Source organism: Ursus maritimus, unplaced genomic scaffold (genome assembly GCF_017311325.1).
Source record: "Ursus maritimus isolate PB19 unplaced genomic scaffold, ASM1731132v1 scaffold_14, whole genome shotgun sequence".
NCBI classification, from domain to species: Eukaryota; Metazoa; Chordata; class Mammalia; order Carnivora; family Ursidae; genus Ursus; species Ursus maritimus.
Window position 1 is genome coordinate 61,685,390 of NW_024423786.1, and position 17,840 is coordinate 61,703,229.

General features: G+C 62.8%; 1 protein-coding gene and 1 long non-coding RNA gene across 2 annotated transcripts in view; one reads left to right on the top strand and one right to left on the bottom strand.

The window, feature by feature from the left end:
- The window catches only part of NTN1 (netrin 1), a 162,449-nt gene extending 153,175 nt beyond the window's left edge, over positions 1-9,274 (top strand). The window contains exon 6 of the mRNA XM_040630022.1: positions 8,931-9,274. Within this exon, the coding sequence (XP_040485956.1) occupies positions 8,931-9,259 (329 nt within the window). The 3' untranslated portion in view covers positions 9,260-9,274. The remainder of the gene's footprint in view (positions 1-8,930) is intronic.
- LOC103660393 lies at positions 6,378-8,936 on the bottom strand. The gene is made up of 2 exons (XR_567794.2): positions 7,347-8,936; positions 6,378-7,164 (listed from the first exon to the last, which is right to left on the bottom strand). It is a non-coding gene; the product is annotated as an uncharacterized LOC103660393 (long non-coding RNA).
- Positions 9,275-17,840: the final 8,566 nt, after the last annotated feature.

The window sequence follows — 17,840 nt, forward strand, 5'->3', positions numbered from 1 at the left end:
TCAGGGCTCTCTAGGTTGTGCGCGCACGCTCCTGCTTTCTCGCGGGCCCGTGGCAGGAGTGGGCCCGGGACCTAAGCGGAGCTCTCATTCACACTGACATGCCCCTGTGTGCCCCGGGACCTCCTGGGGCCTTGCCGGGCTGGGGTGGGGCGTCTCCCTGCCTTCCTTCCCGTCCTTGCTGAATCCATGCGAACACCTGCGATGGGGGACTTGCGTCCTGCCCACAATATGCTGGGACTCTGCTCCAGACCGGGGACTCCGAAGCCCGAGAGGCTTCTCCTCCCCCGTGCCAGGGCCCGGAGCCTCTGGCCACCCAGAGAAGGCACAGCTGTCCCTTAGAAAGCTGAAGGACAGGTCCTCCCCCCCCGGGACCCTTGATCCCCGTTCCTGGTAAGCCAGACACATCCTCCTTGGTAAACCGGCAGGTGGGGTCACTGTGGTGTTGGGGGGACGTTTAGAGTTGATGGAGCTGACGTGGCAGACATTGTAGTGGGGACTGGGGTGCTGGCGATGGGCCTGGCATGTGGGGGACGGAGGTCACGGGCCGATCCCCAATGGGGGGTGGGTGTGGGTGTGCTGCCGGTGGTGGGAATGCCTGCAGATTACCGGGGAGCGGGTGGGGATGTCGTGACGGAGCCTGGCCCTTGCCTGGCTCTCGTCCAGCTGCTCAGGCTGGAGATCAGATGGGGTCGGGGGGCGGAGAGGCCCCGAACTCAGGCCTCTTTTTGTCTCACCAGCCCCAGGGATGTGGGGCCTCTCAGCAAATGAGGGCCTCTCCCCTCTTAACACTCCCTCCCCTTCCTTTTCTTGGCCTCGAGTTCAAGAGCTGTTCCTGATCAGTCCCGTCCGGGGACGACGCGCCTGTGTCCACAGCACGCTTCGATCTCGGGGCTTGGGTGGGGGTACGGATGTTCCCGATCCCCAGGGGCCGTTCCTGGGAGATGCTCCCTCGACCCCCAGTGCACCCCCCGCAGCCCCAGGGAGCGGGACGCAGACCAGCCAGCAGCACGTGGCATGGTGTTTCAGAGGCTCGCTGACCCTTCCCTGGGGGTCACTGGCCCCCCGGGGATCCTTCGATTTCCCCAGCCAGATGTGACCTCCCCTCCTTCCCACCCCCAGAGTGCCAGCCCCATATGGAGGCCAGATGTGGAGCTGGGTCCGCGTGAGTCAGGCTGAGGTCGAGGAATGCGGGTGACCACCAGGTTGGACAGGGAGGGCCCAAGGGCCCCCGTGACAGCTTGACGGAAAGGCCCCTGATCCCTCAGGGTGCTGCACTGACCGGGCCTCCCGCCCCCCTTCCCAGCACAGTGACTCCCTGTCCCCACAGACAGGGGAGCCCGGAGCCTGCGCCTCCCACCACTGCCCCTCCCAGCCGGCTGCAGGGTGCCGAGCTCCAGAGGGGGCTGCGGGTGGGCGGGCAGCTGCCGCTGCCTCGGTCCCCCTCGTTGGAGCTTCCTCTCCTCTTCTTTCTTGCACTGTTTCCTCTCTGAGCATCCTTCCTTAGGGAGGCGGGGCAGGAGGGAAGGCTCTGCAGGGCTAGCAAGGCTGGCTAGTGAGAGGTGTCTCCTCCTGTTTCACAGATGGGGATGTGGAGGTTTGGAGGGGTGGGGGCAGGGATCTGTCCAAGGTGCCTGGAGAGCTGGGCACCTGGGGCTGGGACACTGGCTGTGTCCCACACCTGTGACGGGCAGCACTTGTCCTCTCTGCTGGTCGGGGAGCTGTCTCCAGGGTCACAGAGCATCTCTCGCAGTGACGCAGGGCTCAGATGGGCATTTCCCCCCGCCGTGGCAGGGATCGGGTGGGTCCTGACGCTGCCCGTGCTGGGAGCAGTGCCCGGCACCCCGTTCACCCAGCACCCCTGCCCCCAGTCTTCACACACCTGCCGTGTGCAGCTCCGCCGGGCTGGGAAATAGGGCCAGGCCCCCGCCCCCCATGCCCCAGGGCACCCTCCGGAGCAGGCTGCGGGAGGCGTGGCAGGGGACCGGGGACACCCTTCCAAAGGCTCGCAGGCACATGCTGATTCCCCCAGGGGAACGTGGCTGGCCGAGGAGCAGCCACCGGACTCTGGTGCTGTGGTCTGGATCCTGCTTGGTTCCTATTTCCGGGCCTGACGCCCTTTCTTTGGGGCTCCTTGGAGAAACAGGTTCTGTCCTTGGGGTGTGGGTTGACTTTTAGGATCTAGAGCCGAGTGGGGTGTGCAGAGGGTGCACGACAGGACCCGTCGCTGCTGGACGCCCCAACTCCAGGGCTCCAGCTGGGGAGGCGGGGCTGCCCTTTGAGCTCCTGCGAAGGGGCTGCCTGGAGGTGGTGGCCTTAATGGGGACTGGGCTACGGGGTATGTTTGGGGACCTCAGACGGGCCACACCCCCGCTGTGCAGCACGTATCAATTTGCAGCCAGAAGCACCGTCCGCATCGAGCTTTCTGGGAGCGCTGGAGGCCACGCGTCCAGGAGGGCAATGAGGGGCCTGGACTGAGGCCATATTCGGGGAGATCGACCCTCTTGCCTTCTCCTCCTTCAGAGCCCAGGACTCCTGCTGGTGCACCGGCCTGGGGCAGCACTCCTCGCTGGGCCTTCCTGGGGGGGCTGGGAGGCAGGTTTGGCCAGAGGACATCTCCAGGGGCTGTGTGAGGCCATCCTCCGGGGTGACACTCTGGCCTCTCTGGCCAGGCCTGGGGTGGGAGGCGGGGGCCAAGCCAGGCTGTTTCGGTCCCTCTGGCCTGGGAGAGGGGGTCATCTCTCTCTGGCTCCTTTGAGGAAGAGACCAGCCCGGTGATGAGGGCACCCCACTGGGCAGGCAGGGCTCAGGTCCACTCTCCTCCCTGAGCCTCTGGCCAAGCGGGGTGGTCAGTCCCCCGACCCCTTCTCACTTGTGAAGGGGGATGCAGGTGGCCAGGCCAGACTGGGACCGTTTCCCAAGGAACAGGACTCATGTCTTCCCCAGAGTTTCCCTCTCCAATTCCCGGATGTCCCGACATCCTCTCCTCTGGGGATCCCTGTGCAGTGAGATGGTCCCAGGCACCTCACCCCTCTCCCCTCCCAAGAACGAGCCTGAGCACCGGGGCGTGGCTGGGAAACTGAGGCAGCTTTCACGTTGCTCTTGGTTCTGAGAGAGAGAGGCAAACCAGGACTTCTTTTGCCGAGAAGTAAAAAGGAGGGACCCTCAGCCGGCCCTAAGGTCCCCACCTTCTCTGAGGTCTGAGGTCGGACTTTTCGGGGGTGGCAGCCCGGGGATTCCTGAGCATTCCTGTGCCGGGCTGTGGCCCGTGGCCTGGTCTGGCCACAGCTTGCCCAGCTCGCCACCTCGTTTCAGGCAGACGGCCGAGACACCTCATGGCGAGTGCGCGGGTCCCGGCTCGATGGCCCGCACCCCCGGCCCGCCCACTCGCTCCGTCCCCTGTGGCCGGTCAGCGTCTTCGAGAACAAGACTTGGCCCGGCTCCGGGCTTTCTTACCTTCAGGGGCGACTGGGAAGCATGTGGTCAGAGCTGCATTTTATGAAAGCAGCTGCAACTCATGACACACTTTCTATACCGGGAGATTTATGGGGCTGCATGGTTTTAATGGTTTCTGTGGGGTTAGTGTCCTCCCCCATTCGTCCTGGCCGCTGTCTCTGAGACAGATGGGTGACAAGTCTTCCCCGGCTGGACCGGCCCAACAGGAAGGTATGGCTGGGCGGGCGGTGGCGGGGGGAGGCCGGGGGCTGGCCACCCAAGCCTCCTTGGGAGGGGCGGCTGCTGGGAAGCCCCTGGGGGCCCACCCTGAGCAGCCCATAAATCCAGGAGACCTCCGGGCGGCAGGAAGCCTCCCCACAGAGGTGTCCCAGGGCTCCAGGCTTGTGGGAAGAGGAAGATGCTTGGGAGCCCCTGTCCCCCATGAGGGCCCGTGCCAGGGCCCCTCCCCCAGGGCCCGGCCCAGCAGGTTGTCTCAGGCGGAGCCAGCAGATGAATGAGCAACAACTGTATACTCTTCCCGGAGCAAACAGCTATCCTAGAACCTGGCCCAGGCCGGGAGCTTTGATGCCAGCAGGAGGTCCCCCAAACCTACCAGCAGGGACATAAGTCGGCTTAGAGCTACTTCCTGTCACTAACTGTCCCGGGAGGTGGCTGTGCCAGGTCCTCGGAGGGCCCAGAGCTGACAGGCTCTGAGTCTCTTGGGTCAGGGCTGGAGCTGGGGAGGAAGGCTCGGAAGGAACAGGGACAGAGAGAACATGGCTGCCTGCTGGGGGCCAGCAAGTCCCCCCTGGGAGGACTCCAAGCACAGGACCTGGAGCTTCTTTTTCGTATGCTTTTGATGGCCTGAGAGTCTCCCAGCGTTGGGACCCAGGAGAGGTTGAGGCTTCCTGGAAGGATGGCCAAGGTCTGTTCCTATAGGACATGTGGGGGCCCTGTGCACCCAGCCTGCCCTGGGCCTGCCTCTGGGCTCCCCGCTCCTTGGCCAGGCCAGTCCACCTCTGGCACAGGCCGTTCTTGCCGACTGTGGCCTCTGTGGGCCAGGCCCTCGGTCCACCTCTCACCTGCTGGGAGTCGCAGCCAGCCCTGCAGCTGAAGGATGGAGAGCTGCGTGCCCCCCACCAGCCTGGCTGCAGGCTGGGATTAAGAAGAGAAGTGCGTCGTCACAGCCCTGCGCCGGGGGCTGGTAAGTCCTTCCTGTGAACCCCAGGATTGCTGGGGGTCGGGGGGGGGCTGCCGCCACGCCCTGCCTGCCGCCTTGCTATCAGCCGTGAGGCGGGCTGCAGACATGGGGGCTCCTAGGCCAGGAGACAAAGTGCAGCCTGGCCCCTAGGACCTGGGCCACAGACGCCAGCTCCTCGCTCCTAGTGAGCTCTCTCCTTGCCCCGTTCTGCAGACAAGCTTCCCCTCCAGCTTGCTCAGGGGCGCCCACAGGGGCCCCAGCTCAGCTGGACTTCCCAGAGCTGACCTCACCCATCCTGCCTGGCGGGCTCCAGGTCTCCTCCCCCCCATGCCTGCTTTTGTCCATGCAGAAAGCAGGGCCCCAGGCGCCAGGCACGCAGCTCTCTTGCAGCCTGAGCCCTCATTTTTGGGGGTGAGCAAGGGCTCAGCGTCAGGGAGGGCGTTTGCGGTGTGGACACCGAGATGCGGCCGCTTATCACTGAGAGAGGGGGCCAGGCTCCCCAGCTCGGCCACTGCCTCATCTCTGCGCTGGAGAGGGACACCTCTGGTTTGCGCTGGGACCCTCGGCCTGCCCGCTGGTCCCAGCATGCCTCTTCCTGTCCCCGTCTAATCTCTGTCTGCCTTTGAGGGTCATGGCCCTTATTTCTGAAGACGGGATGGGGGATGCTCACTGGGCCCCCATGTTCTGCCCTCTTGGAGGTCACGCTAGGACATCAGTGCACAGACGGGGGGGTGGTGGCTTAGGCATCCTAAGGGCTGAGGCTCATGGGCCTGGTGTTGCATGTCGTGTGGGTGTAAGGGGCACGCCCGCAGGCATCGTGGTGCCCGCGTGGGCAGAGCTGCCTGTGCCCGGTGTGCGGGTTGGGCGGTGCCACGGGCCCCCAGGAGACCCCAGTCATCCCGGGCTCCCGGCCAGCAGGCCCCGCGGAGGTGGTGGCCGTCCCCGTGCCGTGCTGTGGCGGGCGCGCTCCCCGAGCGTGCGGAGTGGGTCTGCCTGAGGTCACCGTTTCAGTGTGCATTTTGAATATTTTCAGCTGGATGTGCACGGCAGGGACTTGGCCCGTGCACTGCGTGTGCAGCTCATACTTGGTGGGCTGCGTAATGTGCGGAGGCGTTGCCAAGGGCAGCGGAACTGTGGATTTTTTCCAGCATAATCACATGAATTCTACCGCCACCCTCCCCTGCCCCTGCGCCCGCCTGTGCCGTCCGCTCCAAGGCCTGGGAGCCGCCGGGAACTGCTGGGGTGGAGGGAAGACGGGGGCCGTTGCTTTATCCCAGTGGACCGGCGTCTACTGCTCTGGCCCCTGGATTCTCGGGGACAAGGTGTTCAGGGGTGGGGCACCCCTTTGGGCTGTGTCCTCAGTGTGGAGCGGAGCCCCTCCACTCCTGTACTGGCCGGGCCTGGGGAAGTGGGGGGGGGGGTTGCTGCTTTGGATGCCCTGCCTGGTGTTCCAGAACATTCCTTCAGGGGAGGGAAGCTCCAGACCGGGGAAGGTGGGGCATGGGTCTCCAGTCCTCCTGCTGTGTGAAGGGCCACATTCTTGCCGCTCCAGAGAGTAAGAAGGGCCAGAGCAGGGCCTGACCGGTCCGGCTAGCTCTCTCCGGCCTCCCCCCAGCCCAGCTGGCCCACGTCGCCAGGGCTGCCGTCCCGCCTGGCCCTGGGCCGACACCCAAGATCCGAGCCCCCAGTTCCAACCAGGCGAGTTTGCTCGGGCCGCCAGAACCAAGCGCCACAGGCTGGGGGCTTAAGCAACAGAAATTTATTGTCTCACGGTTCCGGAGGCCGGAGTCGGAGATCGAGGTGTCCGCACGCGGCTTCTCCAGAGACCCCCTCCTCGGTTTGCAGGCGGCTGCTTCTCGCGGTGTCTTCCCTCCGTGTGTCTGTGTGTCCATCCTGATCTGCTCCTCTCAGGAGGCCACAGTTGATTGGATTAGGGCTCCCTCTAATCACTTCCTCTTACCGTACTGACCTCCGCAGTGACCCTGTCTCTGAAAACCGGCACGTCCTCGGGTCCTGGGGGGCTTGCATGTCGTCCTGTGAAATCTGGGGCCGGGAGACACGGCTCAGCCTGTCCCCACTAGATGCCCAGGGCCTGGGGTCACAGCCGCATTCCCCAGGCGCTTTCTACAGCATCTTTCTGGGGCCACCCCCTGCCCACCCCAGCTGGCGGGGTAGTGGGGGGGAGGGCACCGTGGCTGGGCCGGGGGTCTGCGATCCCACACAGGGAAACAGCGGCATCCTGACGGAGCCTCATTCTGCATTCAGCTCAGTCCTGAGGAGAGGAAACCGGGATTCTCAGGGACGCCAGCTCCCCCGTCGCTTAGAGGGGCACTCAGTTGCCACGGTGACCTCCCTACGCACAAACACACGGCCCAGCCACTTCTGCAGGCTGGAGAGGGCTCCCCACCCCACCTCAGAGTTCACACTGAGTGTTGAGTCCCTTGGTGACAAAAACATGGAAACTGTTGCCATGGCAGCCATTCTTTGGAGCCCTCAGACTGGAGTGCAAAGTTCGGGATGCCCAGGAACGGCTGAAATGAAATATGGGAAAATCTGCCACGTCCCTCACCCCAGAAGGACGAGCTGGAGGGTGGCGGACCCTCCCCTGGACCCCTCTGTCCCCGAACCTCCCCGGCATCCTGGGCCAAGTGTGGGGACAGAGGGGAACAGGGAGGGCCCTGGGAGTGAAAGCGGCAGGGTGGGCCCCGGAGACCTTGAGAGAGGCTGGCCAGCACGGGCGGCCAGGCCAGGCCAGGAGTGGGCAGGTGACGAGCACGCGGCATGCCCCGGGGACATGTCCTCCTGGCTGTTGGAGCCACGGAGCCAGCCCACAGCTTGGTTTCTGCAGGTGTAATCTGGAGAGATGCACTGCTCCTTTTCCAGAAGGGCTCAGGTCCACTCATCCGTCACAATCTTCAGCCTGGTCCAGGGGTGAAGGATGCAGGGGGTGGGAGGTGGGCTCAGCAAGGGCAACATGCCCTGTTCTGACGGGGGGGACAGGGAATGACTAGGTTTTCCTTGATCGGTCTGTGCAGCGGAGACCTCTCCCTTTTTCCCTGGAATGATTATGTGCCCTCCCCCAGCAGTTCCCCAGTGGGGCCCCATGGGGCTCTGCTAACTCGAGATGCACTTGCTGAAGAGGTCTGCAGTCCAAGTTGTTTGGGAAACCAACACACGGATACACACGCACGATTTGTAGATTGAAGGCTCTGAAAAGTCCTGCAGTAAGGAAACGTCTTGACTTTGTTTAACCCAGAATTTCACAAACCTATTCAGCAAAGATCCCCCTCTGTTTCTTTAAAAGGCATTTCCTCCTGTTTTTAAAATACCTCCTAATGTCCTGCAGAAATAACATTAACATTTACTAGGGCACTGATTCTCAAAGTGTGTTCCCTGGAGCAGCGGCAGTGGCACCACCTGGGGATTGGTCAGAGAGGCAAACTCTGGGGGCCCATTCAGATCTGTTGAATTGCAAACTCCGGGGTGACGCCCAGAAATATGTGTTTGACAAGCCCTCCGGGGGATTCTGATGCAGGCTCCAGTGGAGAACCCTGTACCAGGGGATGTTTCAGTGGAGAATTAGGAGGGGAATAGCCTGGGGAACTGGAGAGAGTCAGGAGGGAGGGAGGCAGCCTGGCAGGGATGGGAAGGGGGCAGTACAAGGACCCTGGACTCTGGAAGGGGAACCGCGGCCACCCGGAAGGGCAGGTTCACGGTACCCTGCACCTGGCACTGAGATCCCATCATGGTTTTCTGAGATTGGGTCAAGGGCAAGGTTGTGTGTCTGGAGGTGTCATGAGGCTTGATGTTAAGGGCTTGGAGCCTTTGGAAATGCCATGGCAGGAGGTGGGGGGGGCACTAAGGAGGTTCCCACCCAGACTGCCAAGAGTGGCCCGGGCTGCTCTCACAGAGGGCACCTGTCCTGGGCAGGCGGACTCTGCCCAGAGTGCTGGGAGGAGGGGTGGTCAGTTCCTATAAGCTTCTGCTAGCCTTGCTGGCCCCAGAGGGGGCTTGTCCCCAAAGGCAGTGCTTCAACACAGGCATGAGGTAAGGCTTTCTGGAGCAGCGGCCAGGTCCAGGTGTTGGCAGGTGGGGTTCTCCCGATCAGCTTCGGCACCACCCACGCGTGCCCCAGGGGGGTACCCTGTGCCGTCCCTTCTCAGCTGTGCCTTCTCCATAGGGCCTCCGGGGGAGAGGGCGCGGGCAGGCAGGCCCCACCTGGCTACAGGAACCGGCGGGTGCCCAGGCCGCACTCCTCGGCCCCAGGGCCCACTCTCCCGCCTGTGCTTCCTTGCAGCGGTCCAGGTCCACATCCTGAAGGCGGACAAGGCAGGGGACTGGTGGAAGTTCACGGTGAACATCATCTCCGTGTACAAGCAGGGCACGAGCCGCATCCGCCGCGGTGACCAGAGCCTGTGGATCCGCTCGCGGGACATCGCCTGCAAGTGTCCCAAAATCAAGCCCCTCAAGAAGTACCTGCTGCTGGGCAACGCGGAGGACTCGCCCGACCAGAGCGGCATCGTGGCGGACAAGAGCAGCCTGGTGATCCAGTGGCGGGACACGTGGGCGCGGCGGCTGCGCAAGTTCCAGCAGCGCGAGAAGAAGGGCAAGTGCAAGAAGGCCTAGCGCTGAGGCAGCGGCGCGCCGGGCCGGCGGGCGGGGCGGGGCGGGGCGGGGCGGGGAGCCGAGCGGGCTTCCGGGCGGGGGGCGGGGGCGGGGCGGGCGGGGGACGGGGCCGCGGGGCGGAGCTTCGGGCCGCGGCCCCGCCCCCAGCCTCCCCCCACCTACCCCGACCGCCGCGCGCCCGGGGCGGGAGAGATGAGGACGAGACTTAGCTACCTCACGGGCTCCTTCCAGAGCAGCGGCGCGGGCCTGACCCGGGGCGGGGGGGCCGAGGGGCCGGGGTGAGGGGCGCAGAGCCGCGCAGCTGGGGCCGCCCCCGCGGCGCTGGCCGGTTCTGGGGAGGGGAACGTGAGAACTGTGAACCCGGGGTGGGGGCGCTGATCGAGACGTCCCTCCTACCCCCCAGACCCTCCTTTGTCTGGGGATCCCCGCACGGGACCCCTGGCCGCGACAACTTGGGCCCCAGCCCGCACTTGGGGCCGCCTGAGCGGTCTGTCCCACCGGCAGTCCCCGTGGCCTCCGCTGCCACCTGCTGAGTTGGTCGTGGGGGGGGGGTTGGGGGGACGGGGATCCCGTCCGTGGAGTCAGAGGAGCGCGATCCGGGGTTGGCGCCTGTCCGCACCCCGCTGCGCGATGGGTGCTGGCCCGGGCGTCTGGCCCATGCGGAGGGCAGTGGGCCCAAGGACACCCCTGAGAAGCCCCAGCCGGGTGGTCACCGCCTCACGCTGGAGCTGCCTGTTGGAGGAGGCATTGCGAAGGCAAAACCTCCCAGAGAGTTTCCTTTCTGGAAACTTGGAACCAGCGCCTTTATGACATTTTCCAGGGGAGGGGGAAGGGGCAGTGACACTATTTGTGTAATGACGTCAGCTCCTGGGAAGGGCCTGGGGTATGGAATGCAGGTTTGCACAGGCAATTGGGCCGGCCTGGGGGAAGGGGCTCGGCCTCCTCGGCCAGGGTTTGCGGGCTCCGCAAGGTCCCAGGGTGCCTGAGCCTCAGGCAGGCAGTGGCAGGGATGACCAGGTTCCCATGGGCCAAGGAAGCCACAACCACTTCCTCTTGCTGCCCTCACTCCTGCGTCCCTCAGGAAAGGGACAGAGGCTGCTGGACCGAGAGTGCCCGCTGCAGCCACCCCGCCCTGGGGCCGCCCCTCCAGCTGGACAGCACCTCACCTGCTCCTTCCCGGCTGCCCCTTCTTTGCGGAGGCCTTCTGTGCTCCCTGGTGTGGCCAGGCCCCCTTTCCAAAGCTTTCTGGAGACACTGTCCTCAAACAGGCAGCCCCAACCCTTTGGCCCTTTGGCTCGCCGCACACAGGGCCCATTGCGGGGCCCTGGGGCCTTCAGCCGCCCTGCCTCGGAGCTCTCTGCACTGCCCAGGGCCTCTGGCCCACGTCCTCACCCCCGGCACACTGAATCAGAGGCCTGGCTCCCGTCTCAGTCAGGAGATTGGTTTCATTTTCCCTGCCGGAGCTCGGCTGCTCACAAGGGTCATACCAAGGATGGAGCGGGCCCCTCGCGGTCTGGCTTCCCTCCACCTCCCCGCTTCGGCCCGCAGCTCGGCTGCCTTTTACTGAGCACCTGCTCTGTCCAGGCACTTTATCCATGTGATGTCACGTAAGCCTCACGACAACCCTGAGACAGGGATTCTCACCCACCTCTGCCACGAGGACACTGAAGCACGCATGCTCAAGGTCACAGGCAAATACGAGGCAGAGCCGGGTTCAGACTCCAGAGCCCGGCCTCCTGGCCCGCACTGCCCCTCTGCACGCTGCCGTGTAGCCCACCCACCCCCGAGACACTGGCCCCGGTTGTGGCATCTAGCCTGGGGAATAGAAGTCAGGGCGGAGACGGCGGGGCGGGGGGGCTGGGCACGACATCTTAAGAGGTGGCGGCCAGAATGGGTGAGGCGGGGCGTCAACTCGCCACAGTCCAAGAAGGCAGGCCTTGGCTAACCCTAAAACATCACAGAAAGGACATTTGGCCGCCTGGGGGTGTTTGGAGGGCTTCCAGGACAGACTGGGAGAGCTGCCTAAGGGGGCAGGGGGAAGACAGCATTGCCCTGGGAAGGAATATCCAGGCCCCAGGCTGGGTGCGCGGGGAACCCTCCCGTGGCCAGGCCTCGTCCAGGCCCGGAGTGGGTCGTGAGTGCCACGAACATCTCTGAGGCCTGCCTGCCTGCCGGCCGGCCGTGAAAGGGCCTGGTCTCCTGTCAGCTCACACTGGCCTGGCTTCTTCACCCTGCCCGGAAGGGCTGTGCCCTCCTGGGCCTGAGGGTCACCCCACATCCACTGAGGGGCTGGCACTGTTGGTCTCCGAGGCCCCCGAGGCCCTGGAGCCAGGGGCCTGCCAAGTGACAATGCCTCTTGCTTTAAATGCCACCAGCCTCCAGCCTCGACCTCCTCGAGGGCGCGGGCTGTCCCGTCCCCCTGCCCCGCCCCGTGGCCTGGCCCCAGAGCAGCCGGGTGGGGGTGAGGACCCTCTTGGGGAGTTCAGTCATCCCAGCCTGTCTCGCCCATCTCGGGGACCCAGCCCTCCGCTCCTCGGGTTCCAGCCACCGACTTCCGCAGCAAGGGCCCACCCTGGGGAAGGCACCCTCCTCCAGCCCGCACCTCCCTAGGAAGGAGACGGAAGGAGGAGTGGAGGCGTTCCGGTTTGTACAGTTAGGAACGGATGTAAAATGGAGCTAGATTTTGATTTTGAAGAGTGTATTAACCAGAGTTGTGATATGTAGGTGTTCGAAGAAAAACATACCAGATTAGTTTTTAAAACGACAACAGATTGCCCACCTGTCCTTCTTCTTATCCGCTGGGTGGGCTGCAGCCCCTGACGGCAGAGTGCTTGCTTTACTGACACAGTAACACTAAAGACTTGGGGGTGGAAGGGAGGGGGGAGGAGAGGGGCAGTCCCAGGCGCCCACAGATGGGAAGGAGGGAGGGAGGGACCCCTGTGGTGCAAGCCAGGGCGGCTGGGGGCCTCCCCAAGGCCCCTCGTGTCCTCCTCGAGCTCAGTGTCCATAGTCGTAGCATGCGGGAAATGGGTACAGACTTCCTTGGGTAGGCCCCAGATTGGAATGAGACTGAAAAACGTCAGGGTCTCAACACTTAAAGGAAGCTCTCTATGCCCCCGAGAAAGAAAGAGAGAGCGAGAGAGGGACTGGCGAGTGGATGAACTAGACTCATGGATGGGGTCACTGGGCCACGCACGGTTCATGGCCACAGCCATGCCATACCCTAGGGGTATCCACATGAGCACTCGCGGGGCCTCGCCCCCCCTGCCAAAACCAAGCCAGCCCCGCTCCTGCGTCATCAGACCTCTGTTCTCCCGGCTCCCAAAGGCACTTCCGTCCCCCCCCTCCCCATCTCCCTCCTGCGTTTCTGAGTTCTGTTCACTCAGAATTGTAAATGTTTAGTTGTGACCATGACATATTGTTTGGGTCAGTGTTTCTTTCCAATGCATACTAATATATTATGGTTATTATATATGAATATATTTAATGACATGGAAAAAGTTGTGGATTTTCTTTTTTTTTAAGGTTTTTTTTTGGGGGGGGGTTAGAGTTGTAATGGACCCAGATGGAACTTGTAACGTGGGCCCCACATGATAGAACTAAGTTCAGATATCATTTAAATAAACTCTTGTACACTGTTCACTGTCTCCTTGTCTTTACTGGTGGCCTGAGCCTGCTGTGGGGAGAGGACAGTGAGTCTTCAGGCAACTCTTAAGGAATATGGCTTCTGCTCTTAGAACCCCCAGCGACAGAGCCCTAACTACCCCCAAAAAGACAGGGAAGGGCCACTGTGCTTGCAAAGTCCTAGGGTTTGCTGGCTCTGACTGCGATTTGGAGCAAAAAGCCTCCTGGGTGGGACCATGTGTATTTCAGTCCCCAAGACACCGCCCCTGGGATCCATCCTTGCCACTCCCCGGGGCTCCAGGTTAGGAGGGCTCCAGGGGGGGCAGCAAAAAGTGTCCTTGAACACCTCTGAACTTCCCCTTCTGAAGGATTCAGAACCTGCAAGTAATTTTTGCCTTTCACAGAATCCGGGTCTTCTGCTCAAAGCCAGGAAGAGACTCCGGAGGAAAGACAACAGGGTTGGGGAAACTCAGAGTGGGCTTCAAGCCACTGCTAAAGGCTTCGAGCAGGGCAGGCCCTGGGAGCCGAGCTCACTGGGTTTCTGGGAGGCTATATTTAAACCTCCAAATGGTTGCGCTTTCTTTATTAAATAAACAGTTCAGTCATTAGGAACACGTTCCGTTGCCATGCAAGAGGGGGGCCGATCGTCACCAGGAAGCTATAATTTCTGCACCCAGCTGTTTCGAAGACAGGTCTCAGCGACGGGCCTCGTCTGGCCCTGGAAGGCCCGGAAAGCCCTTTCCTTGAGGCTTGGAGAGGTGACAGAGATGCCTTGAGCTTCTCAGGAAGAACCAGGGCCAGCCCAGCTGCCACGGGGCTCCGGCTCTGAGAGATGGGGGCTGTGTTCTCGGAACCAGGGGTCAAAGCCCGGCCAGGAGTGACCTCCAGTGTCCCTTGATCTCCAGTGTCCTCATCAGCTCGGGAGTGGGTCCCCGCTGGGGTGGCAATGCCTGGACGGGCCGAGGAGAGAGGAAGACTTTTCTGGCCAGTGCAGACCCGGGGGGTGGGGGGGTCTTATGCTCTCACTGGGGAGGGGACGCGCTGCCCCCTGCTGAAGTCAGTACAGGAGGTAAGCCCGAGATGCTGCTAAGTGCTGGCCCGAGGTGGCCGACAAGCCCACTGAGAGACGGCTGCTGGTGCCCAAGGAAGCTGAGCGACCCCGTCTGGGACTCTGGGTCCAAACCCCAGACACTCCGGGGCGGGGACGCTTCCTGGGATCTGTCCAACTTTCCGGGAGGCCAGGCCCCCTCCCGAGGCAGCGCGCTGGCTGCCCACTCCCGGCAGAGACGCCCTGGGCTTCAGATTTTATTGAACAGACATCTCTTCCCGTGCTCTCTTAAGACTAAGTAAAGGCAGAGAAGGCACAAGCCAAGAGAAATGGGGAGGGAAGGACGGACAGAGCCAGTGAGACGCACGGTGTCCGGGTGCACGAGCTCACTGCTGTATCCACCTGCGGGCTCCACGGACCACAGGCCACTGCTGGGAGGAGGCGAATGCTCCTTGTGATCGGCATGTGGCTGGAAGTCTGAAATTGGACAATTAGAGGAAAGACGAGTCTTGGCCCACTTTTTAAAATAAGGAGGAAAAATACCCCCCTGTAACTTGAGCAGACGCTAGGCTGGAAAACCCAATAGATAAAAGCAGATCTGTGGTCTATGCAAGAGCTCCCAGGGTAACCCCGATGCTGACAACGCGGGGAGTAAGGGGTCTAAGGAGGCTGGGGCTGGCCTTGCGGACTGGGAGGGAGGACGCAGCCACAGGCCAGCCGCAGTTCTAGAAGCCGGGGGCCCGTGGGAATTCTGCAGCAGCCCCGTGGATGGACAGGGCTCCGCCGGGGCCCCAAGGGCCCTGAAAGGAGCACAGCTTCCTGGGGCTGATTAAGACTAAGCTTTAGTTACAGTTATTAATAATAATGAAATTTCAACAGAACATAAGTACCAGTCGTAAGCAGGTATCTGGACTTCTTTATATGGTATCCGGCCTTTAAATGCTTATCATTCATAATCAGTTAAGTTAAACAGCACTTATACTGTTATTTTAATATAGTTTATTTCCACGGAAAAAGGCTCTATCCTGCCTCTCTTCCCTGTGCTTAGGGTGAGGTCCTAACTGCTCACACGGCCTATTCAGAGCACTGCGGGCCCCCGGGGACTGCAGTCCTGACACTTCTGGGGGTGGGTGGGGGGTGGGGGGACCAGGCCTTGCCAAACCAAGCTGGAAAATGCCCCCGTTAGGTTAGCCACGTTAACTCTGGGGTGGGTCTCGACGCAACAGATCCCCAAACGTGGCTCAACCCAGCTAGGTGCCCTTTGCTTCAGAGAGGTGGGCGTCGTCCAAGAGAAACTCAGCCGGCAGGAAGCTAAGGACAGGGGGATCCTTCCTGCCCGGCACCACCCCGGGGCGCAGACAGCAGGTCCTCACGGCCGAACCAGCCGGCATTTCACCGCCTCCCCTGCCTGCGGGTCCAGAGAAGTGAAGTCACTTGTCCAGGGCACCCAGCTAGCCGGGCCCCGAGCCCACTCCGTCAAAAGAACAGAAGCTGCTGTGTGCAGACATCAGCCCAGTGTTTGGCTTGAAAAGGCCTTTCCGTGTGACTGAGCCAGGACGCCGTGGCTCTGGTTCAAAGACGCCCCACAAGTTGCCGGGGCTCCGTGCTGAGCAAGTCAAGAGGAGGTGAGAAAGTCAAACAGACCTTCAATGCTGCCTCCCATGAGCCCCAAAGTGGGGGGGGGTTCCAAGGAGACGCTGTCTCTGCGGATTCAGGGGTTCGCATGACGAGGCTGGGAGACGCGGCTCTGCGGATTCTTGATGGTCCTCTGGGTAATCCAGTAGCAACCACCAGCCTCCCCCGCCCCCGACAAGGAACACGCATCCCGGGCGCCTTACTGTCCGTGAGCCCTCGGCCCCTGTCTGGCGCGGCCCCTCTCCTTCGAGAACACACCCACCTCGAGACAAGCCTCTTCGGTTTCCTGTCCCGGCGTCCCAGCCTCGCTCCGGTGTGTGGGCCGCCCCCGGAGGTCAGCGGGCAGTAGGGTCCAAGGAGGCAGGAGAGCTTCCTCTCTGGTCCGGCTCCCTCTCACGGCCTCCCAGGTTTGCTCCCCGCACTTGGCCAAGAGTGTGCAGTGGAACAGGGGCTCTGATCTGGAAACCACCGCCCTGATGGGTTCAGTCTGGGGTCAGAACCAGGCGGTATGCTCTGTGCGCGCACGTGCTGCCTCACCGACTGCTCACGGCGACGCTGGAAGCAGTGGTCACGTAGCTGGTCAGTGGTGTGGATGTCCCCCGGGGCCGTTCCCCACCTAGCTCCAGCCCTCTGCCTTCTGGCCACGTCCTGGGCCCCTCCTGGTTGAGCAGGGCCAGGTGACTGGTCCTAGCCAGTGAGCTCTGAGCAGAGGCAATGGGTTCACTTCCGGACAGAACATTCCACAGCCGCTGTGAGGGTTCCCGGAGTCCCCCTCTCCTCTGCCAGAGCCCACAGTGCTGTCCCCAGGGCTGTCCCCCTGGCTCAGGGTCTGCAGTGAGAAGACTGGTCCCACGATGGACGGGCAGCAGGGGCAAGACACCCACGACCGGGACGGACCTAGGCCATTTGGGTCTGGGCGGTTGTGGACTCAGCCTGTCCCATCTGTTCGGCTGGCCCAGGCAGGGCAGGAGCAGGGTTGGACCAGCTTGCAGAAGAGACACAGGCGTGTCACGGCCACACGCACACACCACAGGGAGGCGGGACCACTCAGGTGGGGCGGGGGCTGGCGGGAGCTTGAAGTGAGCCCACACCACAGGGAAGAGCTGCTGGGAAGAGGGCCACCCCTCTTCTGCACGACGTACGACTTAACCAAGCCTCTGACTGAGGGCCGGGCCTCTGGAACCAGATCCTCCTGGCACATGGCCATCTTTGGTCTCGGGGTCCTGGGACACGCTGCGCCAGGCAGTGCTGCGACCCTCCCCTGTCTCTGCCCACGGAGGGTCCGGTCGCTCCCTCTTGAGGACAGCCGTCCGCAGTATCTGGGAAATCCCTGAGAGACCCCAGGATTCCCCTCCCACGGGCCCACTCTCCCCTTTTTCTTCAGTGAAACCTTGGGCTTTGGGAACGGCCCCATCACTCACCCTAATTCCTTCCCCCTTCACCAGGGAGAGCAAAAGCCCGGCCAGCTGGCCATCCTGCTCTCTGCGCACACAAGACAGAAGGCACCTTCAAACCTGGGACTCGCCAAGGCTCCTGCGGGCCCACCCCACCCATCGGCCCTTACACTCGCACGCACGCACACTGCCGTCCACTCGCACGCACGCGCACTGCCGTCCACTCGCACGCACGTGCACTGCCATCCACTTGCATGCACGGGGTGCTCAGAGCCTGTGTAGGAGCCAAATAAAGGCACTGCCCTCCCGACGTCGTAATCACACCTCTCTCTGGACCCGACCCGGTGCTTTCCAGCCTGATAACGCCCCCCACCCCCACCTTACCCACCAGACCCGGTCTGGCTGCTCAGAGCCACGTTTCGGCCCAGGAAAATGGGTTTACTGTCACCGAGGAAAGGAGGGGGGGGTGCTTCAGGGTCTGAAGGCAGTTCCGAAAGTAGAGTCCGGAAATATTTCTGAGTTAACGGCAGCAAGCCCCGGGAGCACTGACTTGGGCGGGGGGTGCGGGACGACGGGTGCACTCAGACACGCGCCCTTCCTTCCCGCCTGGACACACGGGGCCTTGGCTGTTCACTCACCGTCTCCTTCGCGGGCACACGACTTCCCCAAGCAGACGGACGCCTATTAATCTGGCATCCCCCCCTCCCCGGGAAGCCCAGCGCACTGCGGGGTGGCCGGAACCCACCGGCAGCCACGGGGCACGGCCCCCTGAGGGACCCTGGGCTGGCACCCAATGACCAGCATTGAAAGCAAAGGGGTCGTACGGGGCCTGCAGCTCCAGAGAAGCCCCGCTCCGTGCCTTTACCGACGCAACGCGCAG